The sequence below is a fragment of the Malus domestica genome, chromosome 04 (genome assembly GCF_042453785.1).
Source record: "Malus domestica chromosome 04, GDT2T_hap1".
Taxonomy (NCBI): domain Eukaryota; kingdom Viridiplantae; phylum Streptophyta; class Magnoliopsida; order Rosales; family Rosaceae; genus Malus; species Malus domestica.
Window position 1 is genome coordinate 29,884,486 of NC_091664.1, and position 16,129 is coordinate 29,900,614.

The 16,129-nt window shown below is 39.4% G+C and overlaps 3 protein-coding genes across 7 annotated transcripts; 2 read left to right on the forward strand and 1 right to left on the reverse strand.

The window, feature by feature from the left end:
- Positions 1-321: 321 nt before the first annotated feature.
- LOC103434167 (pentatricopeptide repeat-containing protein At3g04750, mitochondrial) lies at positions 322-2,946 on the forward strand. 4 transcript variants are annotated; one of them, XM_029101557.2, is made up of 2 exons: positions 322-430; positions 539-2,946. In XM_029101557.2, the coding sequence occupies exon 2, from the start codon at positions 896-898 to the stop codon at positions 2,846-2,848; it is 1,953 nt and encodes a 650-aa protein (XP_028957390.2). In that variant the 5' UTR covers positions 322-430; positions 539-895; the 3' UTR covers positions 2,849-2,946. The 4 variants fall into 4 exon arrangements, with proteins under 4 accessions (XP_028957390.2, XP_070676161.1, XP_028957391.2 ...); XM_070820060.1 differs by having other exon boundaries at positions 342-430; positions 536-2,946; XM_029101558.2 differs by having other exon boundaries at positions 362-430; positions 575-2,946.
- A 537-nt stretch (positions 2,947-3,483) lies between these two features.
- Positions 3,484-11,849, reverse strand: LOC103434166 (mediator of RNA polymerase II transcription subunit 14). 2 transcript variants are annotated; one of them, XM_008372478.4, is made up of 8 exons: positions 11,385-11,849; positions 9,440-10,519; positions 9,183-9,280; positions 8,726-8,903; positions 7,645-8,620; positions 6,510-7,525; positions 4,910-5,985; positions 3,484-4,542 (listed from the first exon to the last, which is right to left on the reverse strand). In XM_008372478.4, exons 1-8 carry the CDS (start codon positions 11,598-11,600, stop codon positions 3,747-3,749), a joined length of 5,436 nt encoding a protein of 1,811 aa, XP_008370700.3. In that variant the 5' UTR covers positions 11,601-11,849; the 3' UTR covers positions 3,484-3,746. The 2 variants fall into 2 exon arrangements, with proteins under 2 accessions (XP_008370700.3, XP_008370701.3); XM_008372479.4 differs by having other exon boundaries at positions 6,510-7,520; positions 7,649-8,620; positions 11,385-11,846.
- Positions 11,850-15,489: 3,640 nt separating this feature from the next.
- On the forward strand, positions 15,490-16,075 carry LOC139195103 (cell division cycle 5-like protein). Its single transcript, XM_070820296.1, has 2 exons — positions 15,490-15,666; positions 15,767-16,075. Exons 1-2 carry the CDS (start codon positions 15,490-15,492, stop codon positions 16,073-16,075), a joined length of 486 nt encoding a protein of 161 aa, XP_070676397.1.
- The last annotated feature ends 54 nt before the right edge of the window (positions 16,076-16,129 follow it).

Here is a 16,129-nt window from a genome sequence, read left to right on the forward strand (position 1 = left end):
AATATCTTAGGATTCGTTTGGATGTGCTTTTAAAATGACTGAAAGAGTTTTTGGTGAGAATGTTTTTAGAACCAATCTTTAGTAAAGATGCAAGTAAATCCTAGAAAATCACTTAAAGTGCTTCCTGGAAGAAACACATAACTGGTGCTTCTTGCAAAAAGCACTTTAAGTGCTTTTGGAATCCAAAAATATTTTATCTAAAAATGCTTTTAATTATTTTAAAAACACATCTAAACGAGCCCTTATTGTCACAAAACATGAAGAAAAGGCAAAGTAACATGAGGGCCTCTTCACAAAATCAATTGGGCTTTAACCAAATTTGGACCCATTGGCCCATTTACCTTTAAGAAAATTTAGGGTTCTCTGGTTTTGATCAAAACAGGAAGCTTCAATCTCTCTAGGGTTTCAAAAGTTTCACCTTTGATGATTGGTAAGTGCTATTACAATTCACCATTTTCTTTGTAATTTCGATTAGCAGGTGTTGGGTTTTATCTTTGGTTTATTTTAGTTTATGATTCTGTTTATTTCATATCAGAAGATTATGGTAGTTGTTTGCTTATTGGAGTTATGGAAGATTTAGGATTCTGAAATCTGGTCTTGAAATTTTGAACTTTCTACCAAGAAATGAACTTTTTCTTCCGCCGGAGCTCGGACGCCAAATCTGCAAATTCCCGCTGCGACCCTTTGTCTTCCGTTATTCTACATCGTAAATTTTGAAATTTTCAGCCTGAAAACTGATGGAAAGTTGGAAACAATTTACCAGAGGAAAAAATCCGAAAAATTTGACTGAAAGATTTGATCTTTCTGTTGGGGATTATGGGAGTTTGATTGTTTGTGGAATATAATTGATGGGTTCTTTAAATGATGGAGAGTAGATTTGTTGGAATTTTTATCTATGCAGCAATGTGGGCGAGGCATTCGCTGCCTTTCGAGTTCGAGTTCAATGGGGAGGAGGATCCACTGGGATCCGACTGTTGCGCTCGAACTCAATCACCCGGCTCTTGTGTTGTTGGAGAAGTGCAGCACAAGGCACCATTTCAAGCAGATTTTGGGGCAGATGATGAGGACCTCTTTAATTGGTCAGACATTTCCCATGAGCCGGCTTCTCACATTCTCCGCCATCTCACACCCTGAAAATTTAGACATGGCCGTCCTCCTTTTCGATCACTTTACTCCGTATCCCAATCTTTACATTTATAATTCGATGATTTCTGCATTATCTTTCTCGAAAAGACAAGCATTTCCTCTGTACAGTTCCATGCTCAAAGCTGGCATATACCCTGATAAACACACCCTTCTTTACTTGCTCCAAGCATCTGAATGTGTAGTGGAAGCAAAGCAGATCCACAGCCATGCTGTAGTTACAGGTTTGTTGTCACACCGGTACTTGCAGAACACCCTCATGAAGATATATCTGGAAAAAGGAGAGATGGGGCTTGCTCAACAGTTGTTTGATGACGTGCCAACGCTGGATACAGTCCCGTTCAATATCATGATCGTTGGCTATGCCAAGATGGGATATTTTTCGGAAGCTCTGCAACTGTTTTATGAAATGGTGGGTTTGGGTCTTGAGCCGGATGAGTTTACCATTCTAGGACTTCTTATATCTTGTGGACTATTAGGAGATGCTCGGCTTGGAATGTCTGTTCATGCATGGATTGAGAGGAGGAAGGCCATTACGTCTGGAAATTTGATTTTGGGTAATGCTCTTTTAGACATGTATGTGAAATGGAACAAATTGGAGGTTGCCCAAAGTGTTTTTGATGCTTTAGCGGAGAAGGATATCGTGTCCTGGAACACCATGACTGCAGGATATGCCAAGGTTGGGAAAATAGAACTTGCGCAGAATTATTTTGAGCAAATGCCTATAAGAGATCTTGTTTCTTGGAATTCATTAATTGCTGGATATGCCAAGAAGGGAGATTACACAATGGCTGTGAAGGTATTCAACGAAATGATTACGGAGAATGCGAAGCCTGACAGTATCACTCTGGTTAATTTGGTCTCTGCTGCAGCGGAAACTGGAGCGCTGGACCATGGAAGATCAATGCATGGCTTGATTGTGAGGATGCAGTTGAAAATAGATGTATTTTTGGGTTCGGCATTAATAGACATGTACTGCAAGGCCGGAAGCATTGAACGAGCCTTCATGGTTTTCCGGGGACTGACAGAGAAAGATGTTACCGTATGGACAACAATGATCTCTGGATTCGCATTCCATGGTTACGGGCGCAAAGCCCTGGATCTGTTTTCGGAGATGCAGGGAGGGCTATCTCCGAACGGGGTGACTCTTCTTGCTGTTCTTACAGCTTGTAGCCACAGCGGCCTTGTGGATGAAGGGCTTAATCTATTCAACAACATGGACAAAAAATTTGGTATTGAACCAGGAGTTGAGCACTATGGGTGTTTAGTGGACCTTTTATGTCGATCGGGAAGGCTGGCAGAGGCGAAAGAAGTGATAAAAAAGATGCCGGTAAGGCCAAGTCGAAACATTTGGGGAGCAATGCTGAGTGCTTGTAGAGCACAGGGAGACATGGAACTAGCCGAAACAGCTTCAGCAGAGCTACTCAAGTTAGAGCCGGGGAGAGAGGGCGGATACATTATGATGTCGAATATATACGCTGCTTGTGGAAAGTGGAGCTACTCGGATAAGATTCGAGAAGTAATGGAGATCAGGGGAGTGAAGAAGGCCGCAGGTTGCAGTAGCGTGAACGTCGACGGAGTTGTCCACAACTTTGTTGCCGCCGATAAGCGGCATCCGAGATGGGAAGAAATCTTCCTTGTTTTGCAGTGCATGAAAAGTGAAATGAAGCTGGCTGCTGGTTTCCGATTTGATCCATTTGTATAATCTTGGAAAATTGGCTAAATTGCTCGGGAATCAAATCCACGTTGTTAAGGTCTTGTTTGGAATGCTTTTGAAATGGCTGAAAGCATTATTAGTGAAAATGTTTTTTGGACCGATCTTTAATAAAAAATGCAAGTAAAACCTGGAAAATTAGAGCTTTCTACGAGAAATACATAATTGATGCTTCTTGTAGGAAGCATTTAAAGTGTTTTTGGAATCTAAAAATATTTTTACCAGAAACGCTTTCAAGTATTTTCAAACAAGTCCTAAATTGATCGAATCAAATAGCAGTGACATATTAGGGCTTTTTTTTTTTCTTTTTAGGTACCACACTCAGAAGGGTAGGACTAATTCCCAGTGTGGCCCGAAAAAAGTTAAAGGTTTTTCACTTACTAGTCAACTGACACATTTCCTTCTAAATATATTTTCACCAAAAATGCTTTCAGTCACTTTAAAACACTTCCAAATGAGCCATCAATCGACAAAAAGTTTATCGGTTCAAGAATTGAGATTGAAAATGTTATCGTTCTTGTGACAATTTATCTATAATATTCATTGTCAGGAATGAGATTCACTTACTCGAGTAGACTAGCGGACGGTAAAACTGTAAAAGTTGTAAACATAAAATTTTTCCAATCTTTTGAACAGTTACTTAAGAAATGACCCACTTCAGGAAACAAAAAGTTTACAAAGTATAACCAATTAAAGCCAGATTTGTACAACAGTTGACAGAAAATGTCCACAAATATGTTACATCCTACCACTACAAGTTTCTCCTCCTGCAGTAAACTGAGAGAACCGAAAAACGAAACACTAGCCACGGTCAATCTGCGCAAAACTCATCGAGATTTAGTCCCGAATGAAGTGGTTCAAAGTATCTATCTCTGAGCGACGCGACTGATCATGTTGCCATGGAGGTTGCACTAACCGCGCTACCGTCCCTCAACCCTTGAAGCCATATGTGCAGTGTCCTTTGCACATAGTCAGCTACGATTCTTAACCTTCCTTGACCACTGTCTACTCCTGAGCTACCATGATGTTCCACAGTTCGAGCAACCTTGTGTTTGCACTTCTCCCAGTCATCAGCGCGCAACCAGCAAGCTCGACCTCCATGGCTTCCTTCCATACCGAGAAAGGACACGTTAGGATTTTCACCAAACGAATATCTCAACCTCACTGAGACACAGTATGGCAACCATGCAGCTCCTCCAGCGGCATTTATATGAGGTATGTGAGCAGGATCAAGAACAAGAGTCAGTGCAAAATCAACCGAGTTATGAGGCCGATCATAATGAATATTGCTTTTGGCAACAGATGAATGATCCATACTCGAGCCAGCATGGTTTTCAAGGCATAATTCAATACGGGGTTTTTGAGCAGGTGCTATATCTCCCCCTTGTGCCAGGGCTAGTGCTTTTTTCCATGCTATTAATTTCAAGAATTCTCTTAAAACTGATATGGGTAAGGTGAGGAGAGTAATGAACGACGCGACACGAGAAGCATCGTAAGGCTCTGAAGCAACACGTCGACTGAAGTAGTCACATATTTCTCCTATTTCGGCTGTAGATAATTCCTCATTAGCAGTGTTTGTATTTGGCTGTTGCCCTTGTTGTTGCTGCTGCTGATGGAATCGTTTCACGCTCAGTACTTGAAGAAGAAGTTGAACTCTGTGAACACTTACTGCAAATACATAGCCACTGCAGAAACACAAGCAATCAGATCAAAGAACAAGTAGATAAGCCTGGAAGATTCAGCGAAAACTTGTACGGATAAACTGCACCCGAGGACTACCAATGTTAAAGGGTGAATATTATCATGTAATATAAGTAACATAATTAACTGAGTGATCGGGTACCAGTATTGAACATAAAATAGGGAAGTTTTCAATAAACATAAAATATCACAAATGTGTATGTCCATCTTGTCCGGATGTTTTCCCTTTGCGTCGGCATAACTTTTCCGCAACGATAAAAGGAGATGTAATCACATCATCGTAAGATTAAGAATAAGTACTCGAAAATAAAGTTTCTGAGATGTGTAAAGATTGGCCTGAAAAGCACTTACCCAACAAAGAATCTCAAGGCGGGCTGCTCCTGGTCTAAATTTAGAAGGGCACCTTCATTGTCTTTCAGAATTGACCCCAAAATCTCTTTCAAAAGATTTGGTAGCTGTGCGAATAGCCATAGAACTCCAAGATACTTGAGAATACCTCTTAGCACCTTTTTAAGAGCAACAAGAGGAACCCAACCACCTCCATACCCTCCGTCATCTCCAAGACCAATAATGGCTGTATTCAGTTCTCCTCTCACATGAGCAGCACCAGGACCTGGGGATCTTCGTAAAGCCGGCCCTGCTGAGCTCACAACAGCCAAATTTGAGGATACTGGAGAAGCATTTCCGACACGGTTTAAACCAGCCACTTGGTTGTTGCCTGTCCTAGACATTGCAGCAGAACTAGGAAGGTTAACCCTATTTCCATTTACAGTTGACAGTTGGGAACCTGAACTGGGGTTTTGATTGATTGAACTTGACAGTCCTGTCTGTTGACCACCGGTGAAATTAGTATCTAAACCATTCAATTCTTGGGCTACATGCTCCATAATAAATGGTCTAAACTGAGGGCAAGGTAATGACCCTCCAATTGAAGGCCCCCCATAGGGTGGCGTTGCTGGTTGCAACCAAACCTGATCTCCTGCAAAACAGCGCATGTCAACTGCGAAATTCTTTCGGTATATGATCCGTATCCAATAGGGTCCACGTAGCACAACAGAGACATCAATGGGCAACAGTGAGCTGGGTACAATGCCAGGTCCACCTCGGCCAGCACCAGCTAACCCAGCAGGCCCATGGAGGCTATGATTTGCAAGAGGCCCTGTAGCCGGAGATGAAACTGGGTTCCCCATAGGGCCAGGAGACTGACCAGCATTTGTGGTTGAACTAGTTGGCATAAGGCCCTGAGATGATAAGTACCCAGCCTGTTTTGGGATAGAAGAGAGAACTGCTCCACCAGGGACCCCCGGGATAGGACTAGCTCGTGCAGGTCGTGTTGCGGCTGCAAGAGCATGTAAGGGCCCTGCAGTGAGTCGAATGCAATCCAAAAGTGATGCAACTTCAGCTCCATTTATGAAATCTTCCAGAAACTGTAAAGAACAGAAAAGGTATTGTCATTAATGCAAACATTTTTAATCAGAAACAAATTGGTGGGAAACATGAAGTTATCTCTGTAATAATACATAAATCTAAATTGCTCGAATGCATGTCAAAAACTAGCTTTTGATGACTGCATTTTGATGTACTCCATAAAGCAACTTTGATAGAATTGTGCATGCAGTTTTAATATACCTTTTTTGCTGTCATGAAAAGCTTTTTAAGGCACCTAGAAAAATCCTAATCCAACATCAAAAGATAATTCCATGGAACCACCGCAAAATAGTTGAAAATTATATTTTTTGAAATTTCTCCAGAATTCTATTAAATTCATTAAAGATGGCACGTTCACGCACGACCTTTGAAGAAAACAAAATCAGAGGATGAATGCAGGACTCAATTTCACATAAGGTGAATCTTAATATAAAACATCACTTCACACCAAATAAGTATGCGCTCAATTGAAATGCTAAAAGAAACAAACCAGAAAAAATAAATTAGAAAATTGTGAACGTACCTTGGTATGGGGCCAAAGTTGGTCGGGGGATACATGCATAGTACAACCCTCTTTACCTGATTCCCACTCTACAACAAAGCGAGCAAGGACACCTGATCCAAAACTGAACCACAGACTCATAAGTCCAACAGCCTCAATTCTAAATGCCCTTCGCATTTGCTCAGATAGTCTATCGGTTGCCTCTTGAGAACCTTTGACTCCTGGTGATTTAAAATCAGGGTTTGTGCTACTTTCTTCTGGCTTATCATCTGCTCGTACACCAAGCAATTTCCGCATCCCAAGAGCAAACATTCTGGCATTAGAAAGTCTTTGGATGTCTGCCACTAACTTCTTAATACTATCAGCCTCCACAGACTGGTAACAAAGAACAACACCTTCTGGATCATAGCGAACATGAGAGTCTATGTCAGACGTATTGGCAATTCGAACACCAGTACCCCAAGGTGTACTATTGCTTCCTTTTTGAAGCTCCCATAAATCCCTGAAATGCTGGTCATTTATTTTGACATCCCAATAAATGCTTCCAGGTCTGCCAAGTCGCAAGCATAAGTGTTGCCATGAATCACCTCTGGCAAATGGAATTCGAAACCATATGTTTGATGATGTACTTCTTAGACCCACTTCTTCAACATAAGGGATGTCCAGAGCTGCCATCTGGCTAGTTAATCTGGCATGCTTAATACAAAGTGAACAGTGCCTGATCACATGAAGAAGGGCTGAAACATAAATGCTGGAAGGTGCATTTCCCCTGTTTGCTTCAGATATAAGATCCCCGTAATTGTATACTTCAAAATTTGAAATTATATCCCTCGACATAAGCACCTGTGAGGAAGACTGCTGAGGACGAGTTACTTCAGAAGTTTTCCTCTTTTTAAGAACTCCTGAATCAGCTTCGAAACCCTGAAGTGATGGGATCAAATTCAACATATCTGAAAGTGTACGTTTGCGAGGTTTTCTATCATTTTTTGCAACATCAAGATTAGGGCTATGACATACTCCAGAATCTGGGGCCTGGGCTGGCAGAGAAAAAAAGTCCAGCAATATAAGACTCAGTAAAAAGTATAAATAGTACTAAATCAATATGTATAATGCAGTTTTCCATCTTAATAAAGATATCACAGAGAAAGTATCTTACATACGGGAGTTGTTGCACATGTTGATACGGAAGCTCTGAAAGGTCCAGTTAAAGGCCCATTAGGTGAACTTTTGGACCCGTTGGGTCTCACACCTGGCCCAGAAACTCTGGGGCCAGTAGACCGGGTTGGAGATAACAGCCGGGATGATTTACTCCCATAAATTGCACTCTTTGGAGTTTCATTCAGAAATCTCAGCTGATCTTCGTCCGTTGAAGTACCAGAACCATACTCAACTGACTGTGGAGACCTAAGAGAAGCCAAATCCTGATCAGACTTTGACACTGGTATTTTCTTCACAGAGGCACTCCTTCCTGGGCCAGAAGATAGATTACCAAGAGAAGTAGAATGCACGGGGCTTTTCAAATTATTTGATGGATATAACGATCCATTATAGTGGGTGGCCATACTAGAAAGCTTTGAAGAATTGTTTAACTGTGGTATCTGCGCACCTCCTTCCCACTTAGGAGAGGGACGATTCATCGGAACAGAGCCAAAATGAGAAGCAGGAACAGAAAAAGGAGGTACAGATAACCCCTTCTCCAGTTCAAACACTTCGTCTACAACAGAAGAAAAACTTGATGGTGGACACCCAGCAATAGGCATAGAACCCTCATGGCTGATTTCTGAAAGAAGACCATTTTCAGCAGACTGATTAGAACCCCTGGAACTGGGCAGAAAGGAATGTAGTTTTCCCAAGTCAAGCAAACTTAAATTCATATCATCTTCATGCATCTGCATCTGGCTAACATCAATTTTCTTGATCCGCATCACATGATTTAGGTCATTAAAAGAATCAGGTTTTCTAGTCGGATCCGGATGAGTTTCAAGCAACTTAAATAGGGGTTTAAAGTCCTTATCAAGTTGCATCAGCAGGAAATAAGAGGTACTGCAATCAGGAAACCCCATTAGCAACATAGTTGAACCATTCAAAATGTTCTTTGGTATTTTAACTGCAGGAAAACCATGTTCATACACCTGCAAGAATACAATTCATATACAGTGAATCAGTACGTAATCCTCAACTGCCCTAGTGATGTTTGTTCTTGAAAAAAAATGTCAAAAGAAGAAAAAGTATGTTACCTCAAGGCCTAAAAACCTGCCAGTCGATGCAAATAAGTGCAAAATACTTTTGCTTCTCAAGCTTATAAAAACTTCAGCAGCAGTCATACTTCCTTGATTTAAAGCATCTTCACATTCGGACAAAACTCCCGAAGAAGCAAGAATATTACGAGAGGACTGAAGAAGAAATCGCCCATTCCTGCAAGTCAGCAAAGTTACAGAAGACATCTTTCTAAAGCATCTACATAAGAATACCAAATTTGTGTCCAAATGAACCACCAGAATGTCCTGAGATTCTGAAATCAAAAGAACTACTAGAAAAGTACATCAAAAACTTGTCCCAATGTCTAACCAGAAACAATATTGGCTGCACATTTTCTTAGTTCATCCAATCAGTTTTTTTTTTTATAAGTCCATTGGCAAATCTTAATTCATATATCCTGTAATCATATACTGATAATCGTATAAGCAAGGATACCTTAAATTTATTCCCAGGGTGAAAAATGATGAGCCATAGGCACGCACACGTAATACTTCCTGCCCTTCATACTCTCCAGCATTGGACTTATCATCTTTCTGCACACAGAAATTTAGGAAATCAAAATATGAAGAAAATAAACCCTGAAAAACACATGCATGAAAAAACAGTAGTGTCCTGAGACTACATTCAAGAAGAAAAAAAAGAATAACCAGAATGAACAACCAGAAAGAAGCAACAAGAAAACGTGAAACAACCTTTTTATGGTCCGCTTCCACTTCTTCCACATGAGACTGAAGAGAAACATCCCCTGCACCTCGGCAGATTTGAACATTCTTCACCAGCTCTTTCTGAATTTCAAGTAGACGAGTATATCTATTGCAGCAGATGGCTCTCAGAAGCAACTTCTCAACATCAATACAGTTTTGGTCAAGAGAAAATTCTGCCTCCTTTCCAGTTAATGGATCTATGACAAATGTGCTATGAAGACACTTTATCTGCAGATCCGGTCCTGGTTCAATTTTTATAGACGGACATGATCCTGAACCAGAAATACCATTGTTTTTATCAAAATCTAGCCAGTATAAAATTTTCAACCCTGGCGTTCGTAGACCAGATGAATCAGTTTCTCCATCTTGATTTAATTGCGCAGAGGCAGAAGTCCCTGCATGACCCATGCTCCCATCAGATATAAACTCAAATCGAATTGCGTCTTTCCATCTCCCTTGCCGAAGAGCTTGTACTTGCCTTGTGACAGTACCCATGATAAGTGCAACACAAAGCTCATGCAGAACTGAATATAGTATCATGAACGGATCTTCTGCATCAGCCATTCTGCGCTCTAAATCATCCCCAAGAAGATGACGTCGCGATACTTCAAGCTTTACAGGTCCACTTTTCTCACCAACAAGCAGATCCAAATGCAGTATCCTCCACATTGATAGGTGCCCTCGGTAGCCTAGAGTCACCAAAACCTTGAATTCTCCATCAACACGAATCACTGCTGTACCATCGGAGACTTTAACATCAGTAATTTCTTTTGGAAGTGATACTTCTAGTAATTTAGATCGCACAAGTGTGTCCAGCTTTTTCAAAGCCGGCTTTTGCTGTTCCTCATTTAGTGAACTCTGGATGCCCACATCTTCTACACATTTCGGCAAACGCTGATATGACCCTGTTAGGAGGATTTCAATTGCAGATGGGACATCATAAACAGGAGCACAAGCTTGCTGCAGCCCATCATGCATGAAAAATAGTGAATCTGCTGCTTGAGTGAAACAGGTATCATGACTTGACAGGGTGGAGGAAAGTTGCTGGCAGTATTGTATTAACGGGACCTGCAAATAGAAACACATGCATAATATTAATAGCTGAAAATTTATAGTTTTCCAAATTGAAAAGTGCTTACATGGATTAGAATAAATTTCAAGGAACATGAAGCATCAGGGACACTATAAACTCTAGGCATATCAGCACAAGTTATGGTTTGTAGAACTTCATAATAACCAATAAGCACATCCACGGCATGGCTTTTGACTTCAAAATTCAGAAACTACTCTGTACCTAGGGGAAAACAACTAGTTCATATCACGAGCTAATAAACTATCGTATAAAATCAACTTTTTAACCACCTGAAGACATAAAGAAACATGCACCAGAAAATCATCTTCCATATCCCAGAAGGCAGAAAGGAACAAATAATACCCAAGAATCCATTTTTCTTTTCCTGGCCAAAACAAAAACCCTTAATTCCCATTATTCAAACCCACGAAGTAAAGAGACAAAAATTAAAAAATTAAAAAAAATCAACAAATCCCTAAATCAAACCCCATAAACCCTCAGCCCTGAGCAGAAAAACACCAATACAACAAGCAAACACCGAATCGTTAAAAGAAAATACAACTTAATCGTACATTCTTACATTATTTGAAGCACAAATTTTGGTACACGAGACCGAAATCTATTTTCTAGCCCGAAAAGATGAAGCCTTTAACTTGCACTACAATTTTCGAAGGGACCGAAACGAACCCTTAGAAGAAACCGAATTCAATTCATATTCCCCACCAAAAACAACCCTAAGGTAACATAATTTAACGCATAATTCACAAAATATGACCCGAAATGTATAATTTTTACACCCAATTGACCGCCAAACAAAAACCCGAAATCAATTTCTCGAGTGAGGGAGTAGAATAACGAGACCTGTTGGCACCACTTGGCGAGGACATTGAGCCTAAGCATGCGTTGCTGGGTCTTGGCCAAGTACTTGAGCAGTCCAATTTTCTTATCGGTATCGGACTGGTCCGGCGCCGCCTTCGATTTCTCGGTGAGCTCTTTCAACGCGAGGAAAGATTCCTCGGCGGCGCGGCTCACCAGGGCGGAGAACTCCACCGTCTGTTGCCCTAGCTCCGACGCCATTCTTGTGGTTCCCGAATTGAGAGAAATCAGGTTGGGATTGGAAAGATCCCTAGCTGCTGGGAGAAGATTAGGCCGTTAAGGTTTGTAGAGAGAGAGAGAGAGAAGGGAGCTCCGGTGCTTTTTCAGCTCTCTCTCCATAGGCGTCGTTGTGTTCGTGAAGGGCTTTCGAATTGGTTCTGCTTTTTTCAAGAGTTTTTAACTTTTGAGAATTGAGTTTCTAGAGAGAGAAAGTTTGGAGAGAGAGAGGAGGTGGAACGTTGGTGGTTCCTTTGGTTTATCTTAATACTAAACCTGACATTCGTGTCGTATTTCTAATGTTCGTACCGTTTTCGTGTCATATTTGATAGTTTAACGGGTCATATCGTGTAATATCTGTTAAAGTAAACAGGTAATATGAATCGACCCGAAATCAACCTATTAATATTATCAAGTAATATGATCTGACACGTTCCTCATTAAGAAAAATATATTTTAAATCAATAAAAATGAAAATAAAAAACATAATTTGACCCAAAAAAATGTAAAATATAATACTAAATTAGTGTGTGTACATATATATATATATATATATATATATATATATATATTAAATTTCAGAGTTGACCCTTTCATGAAAGTTGTAAAATTTTTCATTACGAGTGATTACATTTTTCACACTTCTACAATAATTATTATTAATTTTATTAATTTTGCACTCAAATAAAAATCATTGTTCATGAGATTTGGAGGGTTTTAAATATCTAAACGACCATGTAATCATCGTCTAAGCGTTGAGGATGCAATTATGAACGTTTATTATGCTTTCACATCTTTTAGACTTATACATTAATGATTATGAATTTTGTTTATTTTGAACTCCCTTAAAAAAATATTCATGAGAGTTTGTATGGTTTTAAAAATTCAAACAATCATATACTCATTCTCAAAGCGTAGAGGATGCGACTATGAGTGTTTGCATATTTTTTTCATATTTTTCGCACATGTAAATTAATTATTATAATTTTTTTAATATGTTTGGTATTTTTAAATTACTTGATATTTTTATTTTAATCTGTTTTATGATTTTTAATCTCAATCTTTGCCTATAATACTATAAAAATAAATAAATAAATTTTAAATTTTAAATTTTATATAGAATAAGAATTAATAAACAATATATATATATATTCATTATATCTATTGTATTTTATAGTAAGTTTATTTTAGTAGTTTAAAAAATTAAAATCATCAAAATAACTTTTTTTCTTATCGTGTCGAAATAGGTTACCCGCATGTCACTCTCATGTAAACCTGTTAAAGACCCATTAGTAACGAGTTATTATCGTGTGACCCAATTAGTTATCGTGTTGATCTAAAACTCGTTATTTTCGTGTTGTTTACGTGTCGTGTAAAAATTTGTCAAGTCTACTTAAAAACAGAGTCGGCCCTAAGGGTGTGCAACAGGTGCCACCGCACAGGGCCCCCGATTCGGAAGGGCCCCTAAATTTTCATTACATGTATACGATGCATATAAAATAATTAGATGCAAAAGACAATCTTATTTGTGGTTCTAGCGTAAGTGGTTTAGCTCTTCTTTCTTATAGCCCATGTGCTGGTTTCGAATCCCAATGATATTGTTTTGTTATATTTTAACCTTTTGCAAATTTGTAAACAGCAAATAACAAAAAGGCATCCAACGTGTATCGAACTCATGACCTTTGAAGGTAAGGAAAAACACCTGGTTGATCAGACAACTTATTTTTGTTGCAGTAACTTGTAATATTTTAGTTTTATAGATGAAAAAATTAAAATAAATAATAATAAAGAAATATAACATTAAAAAAAATGAAGGGCCTCCATCTAAGTTTTGAACAGTGCCCCTCAATACTCAGGGCCGACCCTACTTAAAACGCACATTCTTATATAGAGAAACAAAAACTTGTTAACTTGTTACATTCTAGTAACGTGATTGATGGGTGACAAAATAGTAAGGGCTCATTTGAATGTGCTTTTAAAATTGCTGAATGTACTTTTAGAGAAAGTATTTTAAGGTTCCAAAAACACTTTAAGTGTTTTCTGCAAAAATCACTAGTTATGTGCTTCTTCCAGGAAGTACTTTAAGTGTTTTTTCAGGATTTACTTGCATTTTTACTGAGGATTGGTTCCAAAAATATTTTTACCAAAAATACTTTCAGTCATTTTTAAAATATATCCAAATGAGCTCTAAGTTAATTAAAAGATCCGCTTTTAAATATACTTTTGTATTTGACAAGAAACTTACGTGAGGTTGTTGCATGCTTATAACGTGGCACTCGTTGAGTGTCGAAATAGTTAGTTTATTAAAAGATTCGTATATAAACGCATCTTCATATTTAGAAAAAATATATTATGTAGCACTATCAACCTGGCTTCGTAACAATAGTTAAGAGATGGTAAGTGCCTAAGAAATTTAATTTACGCGTCGATTTTATGAACATACCATCTTTTAATTAGGTTGGTCTTTTACTGAAAATTTACGTGATTGAACTAGTCTTGCATAATATTTATTTTTGTCATACCTTAAAATCCCATAAAAATTTATTTTAATTTTTCCCAATGATAATAAGATCTAGACTTGTTTGTGTGTTAATTTTGTATTCATATCGCTTATGTAGTTAAAGTCATTTGGTCAAAATCATGTGTTCACTCACGCTTATCATGTTAGAGTAATTTAAAAAATATTGTTTAGTAAAAAGAATGTCAAAGTTTCACTCACGCTTATCGTGTTCTCTCATACGATGTTGTGTCAAAGTTAACACGATGAAGAACCCCCCTATGAGCTGCCTTGAAAAACTCTCATATGAGCTTGTAAAAACCCTCACATGAGCTGCCTTTGCTTCACTCTCAAGCAAATAAGCCAAGAAGCAGTAAAACCTCTTCACACTACCTTCATCCATCATGTTCTCTCCAAAGCATACGTTTCAGCGCACCCCAACACAAATATTCAGGACAATTTTGATCTTGGACTAATTTATACGGAATCCAATCCATCTTAATCCGTTCCTTAGGGACTGTTTGGCAATGCCAACGATCATTCTGATCAAATGAGTGAGTCTCAAGACTCTCTACAGGCGATACGATAGCCACCATCACGGGACCAAAATGACGATTGTTTTCACCGTTGAAATCTAGCATTCGATCGTTGTTGCTTTCAAAGGTGGAGGGAGGCTCCACTATGAGACTATCAGCAACAACAATCATGTCTTCCCCAAACGTCGAATGCTGGATCTCAACGGAGAAATCCACAGAGGAGCCTCCCTCCGCCTTTGAAAGCTTGTTTGAAATTGCAGAAATACCAGTTAAAGCAGTCCACTGCGTCTAAGTACTCGATCGTCCCAATACGTCCGGACGGGAAACGCAGCCTTCCATACATTTTGCAGGTCCAAACACTCCACATTTTTCGTCATTGTAATGTTGAATTGAGGAGAAAAAGGACAAAATTTATCAGACAAGAAAAATCCCAAGAGAAAGAGAGACGACTAGGGTTTACATGTGGGAAAGTTTCATGAAACATTAATCCAAAGTTCGTGTTTAAATCAGAAGCTTTTATAACCTTTGGATTTACAGTTTACTCTGACATTCATCCCAGACCGTTGAATCTGTTCAAATTGGACTCAAACGTGTAGAAAATAAAGCCCAAGCCTCCCATTCTCCGTAGTAGAAAAATTGTGACTTGAGGCCCATTTATAAAGAGAGCAACAAAAAAAAATTTAGCAAATGCATGCAGTTCAAGTGATTTTTCCAACTCTAATTATTCAGTGACTCTGACTATTGCAGACTGATTGCACTAGGGAAGAGGATGAGAAGCTTCTCAATCTTGCCAAGCTCATGCCGGAACCATGGCCCGGATTGTTGGTCGCACTGCGTCCCAATGCCAGAGCGGTATGAGAAACTTCTTGATGCAGTCAGTGTTAAGGATGAGAAGTATGAACCGGGTGATGATCCACGGAAACCATGGTCTTTAGAGATTGACCCTAATCCTGAGTCAAAGAGTGCTTGCCCGGATTCGGTTGATATGGATGATTGGGAGATTGAGATGCTTTCTGAGGCAAGAGCTAATTAAGTTTGCAAACTTCAGGGGCAAAAAGGCCAAAAGGAAACTCAGGGTGAAGTAGCTCAAATAGGCCAGGAGGCTTGCTTCACTACAGAAAATGAGAGAATTGAAGGTTGCCGGCGTTGATAGTACACAGCAGCGAAAGAGGAAATCGAAGGGAACTGACGACAATGCAGAAATTCCGTTCGAGATGCCTCCCGAGGGCTTTTATGATGCTACTGATGATGTATATGGACCGGTGGAGCAGCCTAAGTTCCCAACGAGCATTGAGGAACTCGAAGGGAAGAGAAGTGCTCCATCAGCTATACTACAAGCCAACAAATTGAATTCTGTGGTAAGTGTTAGGAATGGATCAAAGCTGACGCTTTCGGCACCCCAGATTTCGGACGATGAATTAGGGTAAATTGCAAAGATGGAGTGCTAGTTGGGATCAATTTAACGTCAACAATCATCGAGA

Coding starts and splice junctions, on each gene's coding strand:
- LOC103434167 (XM_029101557.2), top strand. CDS start 896: ATGCAGCAATGTGGGCGAGGCATTCGCTGCCTTTCGAGTTCGAGTTCA.
- LOC103434166 (XM_008372478.4), bottom strand. CDS start 11,600: ATGGCGTCGGAGCTAGGGCAACAGACGGTGGAGTTCTCCGCCCTGGTG. Junction 8,904..9,182: donor ACCCTGGGAATAAATTTAAG/GTATCCTTGCTT, acceptor GCTGACTTGCAG/GAATGGGCGATTTCTTCTTC. Junction 8,621..8,725: donor GCAGGTTTTTAGGCCTTGAG/GTAACATACTTT, acceptor GTATTCTTGCAG/GTGTATGAACATGGTTTTCC.
- LOC139195103 (XM_070820296.1), top strand. CDS start 15,490: ATGCCAGAGCGGTATGAGAAACTTCTTGATGCAGTCAGTGTTAAGGAT. Junction 15,667..15,766: donor AGATTGAGATGCTTTCTGAG/GCAAGAGCTAAT, acceptor GCTTCACTACAG/AAAATGAGAGAATTGAAGGT.